At 38.6% G+C, this 4,302-nt stretch overlaps 1 protein-coding gene across 1 annotated transcript; it reads right to left on the bottom strand.

Annotated features, from left to right (window-relative positions):
• Positions 1-1,082: 1,082 nt before the first annotated feature.
• srek1ip1 (SREK1-interacting protein 1) lies at positions 1,083-4,302 on the bottom strand. Its single transcript, XM_085774599.1, has 5 exons — positions 4,169-4,302; positions 3,440-3,487; positions 1,968-2,126; positions 1,653-1,734; positions 1,083-1,508 (listed from the first exon to the last, which is right to left on the bottom strand). Exons 1-5 carry the CDS (start codon positions 4,179-4,181, stop codon positions 1,262-1,264), a joined length of 549 nt encoding a protein of 182 aa, XP_085630725.1. The 5' UTR covers positions 4,182-4,302; the 3' UTR covers positions 1,083-1,261.

A 4,302-nucleotide genomic window follows, 5' to 3' on the forward strand; every position in this document is an offset into this window, starting at 1 on the left:
GGGATCACTGGATGTTCTCACCATGACCACTAGGTGGGGTAAAGACATTTGCAGTGAGTAAAGACAGAGGGGTGCATTTCATTTCAGAGTAGTTTTTAGTAATTTGTCATTGATATTAGAATTACATAAAAACTATATAAAAAAATATATTGACATAGTTTGATAAAATTATTTCATTTTGACCTTTTTGTAATTCACTGTTTTGTCTTATGCCCTATTTTTGTGTGAATAATTATTACTATTAATTAACATTGTTGCATGTGGCAAGACTAGAGAGGACAATGAAGATTGTGTTGGGTATACTTTGATTTAATCTCCTAGGTTTAAATGAATTATTCTGAAGGTAATATATAATTTATGTTACCCTTAAATGTTAGGAATCATTGTCACTCGTGATATTTCAGTCAGAGTTTAACACTTTTTAGGTGCTGCTGCCCTCTACAGGAATTATTACTGTGTCTGGTCACTTATCATGTGCAGTAAGACAAAATACGTAAATGAACTTTTCTGTCTCGTCATAAATCATAATGAAACAATTTTGAGTTATTTCAAAAGTCAATAACAACTTGATACAAATATATATTTATTGCAATAAAAGGACACATAATTGGGAGGACCAAAAAAGAGACTTGGAGACTGTTGTTACAGTTAATGGCAAATAGCAAATAAACAAGCTGCAAAAAGAAGTTCAGTTCATTATAGTTCCCAAAATGTTCACACATAAGTTCTTAGGAATTAAAATATCCTAAGAAAACACGACTGGTTCAATGAGAAAACTAATTTACACAATAATGAGCCTCATTGTCTTACCAGGAAGCTTCAGAAGGTTCATTGTACAAAAAAAGCAATCTGAGCTAAAGTACACTCTGAACATTTAAGAAACTTTATGCAAAAAGAGGACAAAGGCTTCTATTTGAAACAGAAACGGTCTTATATTGTTACTGTTGCCAATGTCAGCTACAACTGTTAGTTATTACATTGAAACTATTTGGTCATTTCCCTTTATGGTCTTCATTGGACTCAGGAAAAGATTTTAAAAAAAACACAGGTTTAGTCCCCTTTTGCATGATGTTGATCTGCAGGGTACAGTGAACTCGATGTGTCCTTTTTTTCCCGCACTGATTTAAATGCTCAAATCCCTCAATCCACATTGGATTGTTTTTTTGTTGTTGTTTTTTACAGCTTGTGTACCCTATTTGCAAAATATATGCAAAAGACCAGAATAAGTTTGGACCTCCAGACAATGTACAGTGAAGTTGTATCAGTCGCCATCTGACGATTCACTGGAGCTGGAAGAAGAGGAAGAGGAGGAGGATGGTGATTGGGGCTTTCTGCTCTTCTGCTTCTTCTTATGATGCTTCCCATGCTTTTTGTTCTTTTTGCTTGTCTTCTTGTGGGTTTTCAGTTTCTTTTTCTTCTTCCTCTCCTCTTTATCAGATGAGGAGTAGGACCTGCTGCGTTTCTTTTTCTTCTTTGTTAGCTCCTCATCACTTGATGATGACACAGATCTAGTGTATGACATAAGCGAATGAATGAAAGCTCAGGACTCTGTGAAATGACCTTTTCTCAAAATAAGTAACGTGGAGAGAAATGTATGTATCCAAGTATCAAAGCTGAAATATCAAGTTTGAAGTGTGAAAAAAACAAGTTACCTCTTTCTTGACTTTCTATCTCTGCTTTTCTTCTGTTTATGTCGCTCTTTTCTACCACCATCGTCTTCATCATCATTGGAACCTAATACACACCATTTTTTGAGACAGAATGGTCAAGATATTCTTGATATAAGAGGAGATGTTCATTAAGTCAAAGGCGGGTAACTCAACATCTGTAAAAGCATGTCTTAGTTGCACAACTGAGGCTTCAGCCACATGCACTGCTGGGGCAACCACTCCTCTCTCTCAACTCTGCACAAAATTGTATAGTAGTTAAAAAAAAAAAAAAAAGCTGTAGCATATTGTTTTTATTACCTTTGCGATGCTGGCTGCTTCGCCCCAGCTTCTCATTGCGCTGTGGTACAGGTGTATCGTCTTCACTCTCCTCACTGCTGGTGCTGCTCACATCCAGGACAATGTCTTTCTGAGGGTCAACTCTGACAAAGTTTCGGCACTCAAACGTCAAGTGACCCGCTGGTGGAAAAAATCCCAAAGTGAATGGATGAAATAATAAATAATAAAGTTATAACTTAAAGCAAATAAAAATACGTATCTGGCACATATTGTTCATTTTACTACTCATAATTACCCTCAATATCTCTGCATTACATCTAGTTTAAAGGGATAGTATAATTTTTTTAAAGCGGGGTTGTATGATCTACAAATAGCCCCTAAGTACTTTAATTGCAGTAGAAGGCTCTCTGCACTCCTCCCGTTAGCAACGCCAGCCCATAATAGCCCTGCCCAGAGATTTACAACATACATTGTTGTGAATGGACCCAAAGAAACGGCCTATTTTCACAGCCTAAAAGAGGTTTTACCTGAAAAAAAAATACACAGTTCCATTGTTCGCTATAATATAATTTTTTCCAGCCCTTCAAAGTGCAGGAAAAACGCAGTTTTTATTTGGACCTAACCAACTCACGTGTTTTTCAGGTAAAACCTCTTTTAGGCTGTGAAAATAGGCCGTTTCTTTGGGTCCATTCACAACACTGTATGTTGTAAATCTCTGGGCAGGGCTATGGGCTGGTGTTGCTAACGGGAGGAGTGCAGAGAGTCTTCTACTGCAATTAAAGTACTTAGGGGCTATTTGTAGATCATACAACCCCACTTTAAAAAAATGCTACTATCCCTTTAAAACAGATTCTATGATGACTCTAACAAGCCTACATTTACCCATCTTAAGGACACTTAAACTTAAAGCAGATAACAGCGGCACGGCCGTTTCGGCTAATGCTGTGTTCAAGGCAGGCTTTTGAAACCGTAAGTTACAGCTTCAAGTCACAACTACGACTTGGTAGCGTTCCAGGTAACCCGTAGCTCGTGTTTTTACCGTCCTGTTGTCTGTGAAAGTTCCCTATAACGGCCACTCGTAACTTCCGACCCGTGAACTCGTACCAGATCGAACTGGTATGACTTCACAGGAAGGAAAAACACAAAGTACGAGTTTCCTTGAACGCACCATGAGTTAGCAGCCCCCGCCCTTGTCAGGCATCAATTGGTCCTCGTGCTACGTCACCACATTCACGCGCATCCCTTGGCTGCACACACAGCCCTTCATGCCGTTCTCTCCCCTCATTGGATAACACTTGTATCCCACAAGGAAAATTTTCTCCTCGGGTTACAGCAGAGCAGAGTGACGGAGAGACTCGTGTTTAGGCTGAAATACTTCATGTAAGTGATTGCTGACGGAAAATAGGACTATTTAGGACTTATATTAACAAAAACATTCCACTGATATCTGCTTTAAACTGACAATGAAACATGTGGGTCAAAGCTTTACTCACGATATCCACATTTCTTGCACCCAGCTCTGATGTTGTCCTTGTTAGGCCCTGGAAGATATATTAAAAAAGTTTTGGGATAGTGTGAAGTAATTATCTGAACAGACACAGGTTTGAATAACTTTTTTTTTTTTACAAAGCAATTAGGCTAGAAATCTATATAGTCATGCAGTCATATCAAAAGATAAGAGACACTGAGACAGCCTGAATCCACAGATGAACTGTGGAAACAACCTACCTACCAAGTACCATGAAGACTGGTGCCATTTCAGAGGCAGAGGATCGTCACACTAAATATTCACCTAGATATCTGTTCTGCACTTTGTGTTAGGTTAACCGAGATATAAAAACCTTGTTGGCATTTCATTTGAAAGCTTATGTAGCCCATATGAAGTCCTTGTACTCTTTAATGCGACCTTGTTGTCTAACACGCTGGGCTCCACTTTGATTTCTACAGACACCTCCGAAGGGTTCTACATTAATGAATGAAAAAATGCACCATAGTCTAACTTACATGTGTTTGCATGTGTTCGGCTGTTTCTCGTTAGAGGGAGAAGATAAAGACTAACGTTAAAGAGAAGTTGTTTGGTCTGGCTAACTTTGAGGCTAGCGTTCATGTTAGCGCCACTTTTAACCATGTTCGACCATTACAATTGAATTCCACAATAAACCACACAGGTGAGACGGAATAAAAACGTAAACGTATATACACTATTAAACTATAGTGCCTACCTGGGGCAGCCATTGTATTTTGAACAGTAAATCAGTAAAAAAAAATGTTTTTTGTCCCGGGAGCGGACCCACGAAATTTCATCCGGTCCTCACTCAAAATACCGCCGACCGGAAACATTTGCTCACGAAACAAC

The sequence above is a fragment of the Trachurus japonicus genome, chromosome 4 (assembly GCF_045865225.1).
Source record: "Trachurus japonicus isolate A0001 chromosome 4, Traja_1.0".
Classification (NCBI taxonomy): Eukaryota; Metazoa; Chordata; class Actinopteri; order Carangiformes; family Carangidae; genus Trachurus; species Trachurus japonicus.

Bases quoted from the DNA above. Each gene is read 5' to 3' on its own strand.
- srek1ip1 (XM_085774599.1), bottom strand. The intron at 2,127-3,439 runs GTGAGTAAAGCT...TTTTTCCACCAG, and splicing joins GTGCAAGAAATGTGGATATC to CGGGTCACTTGACGTTTGAG. The intron at 1,509-1,652 runs GTAACTTGTTTT...GTCATACACTAG, and splicing joins GATAGAAAGTCAAGAAAGAG to ATCTGTGTCATCATCAAGTG.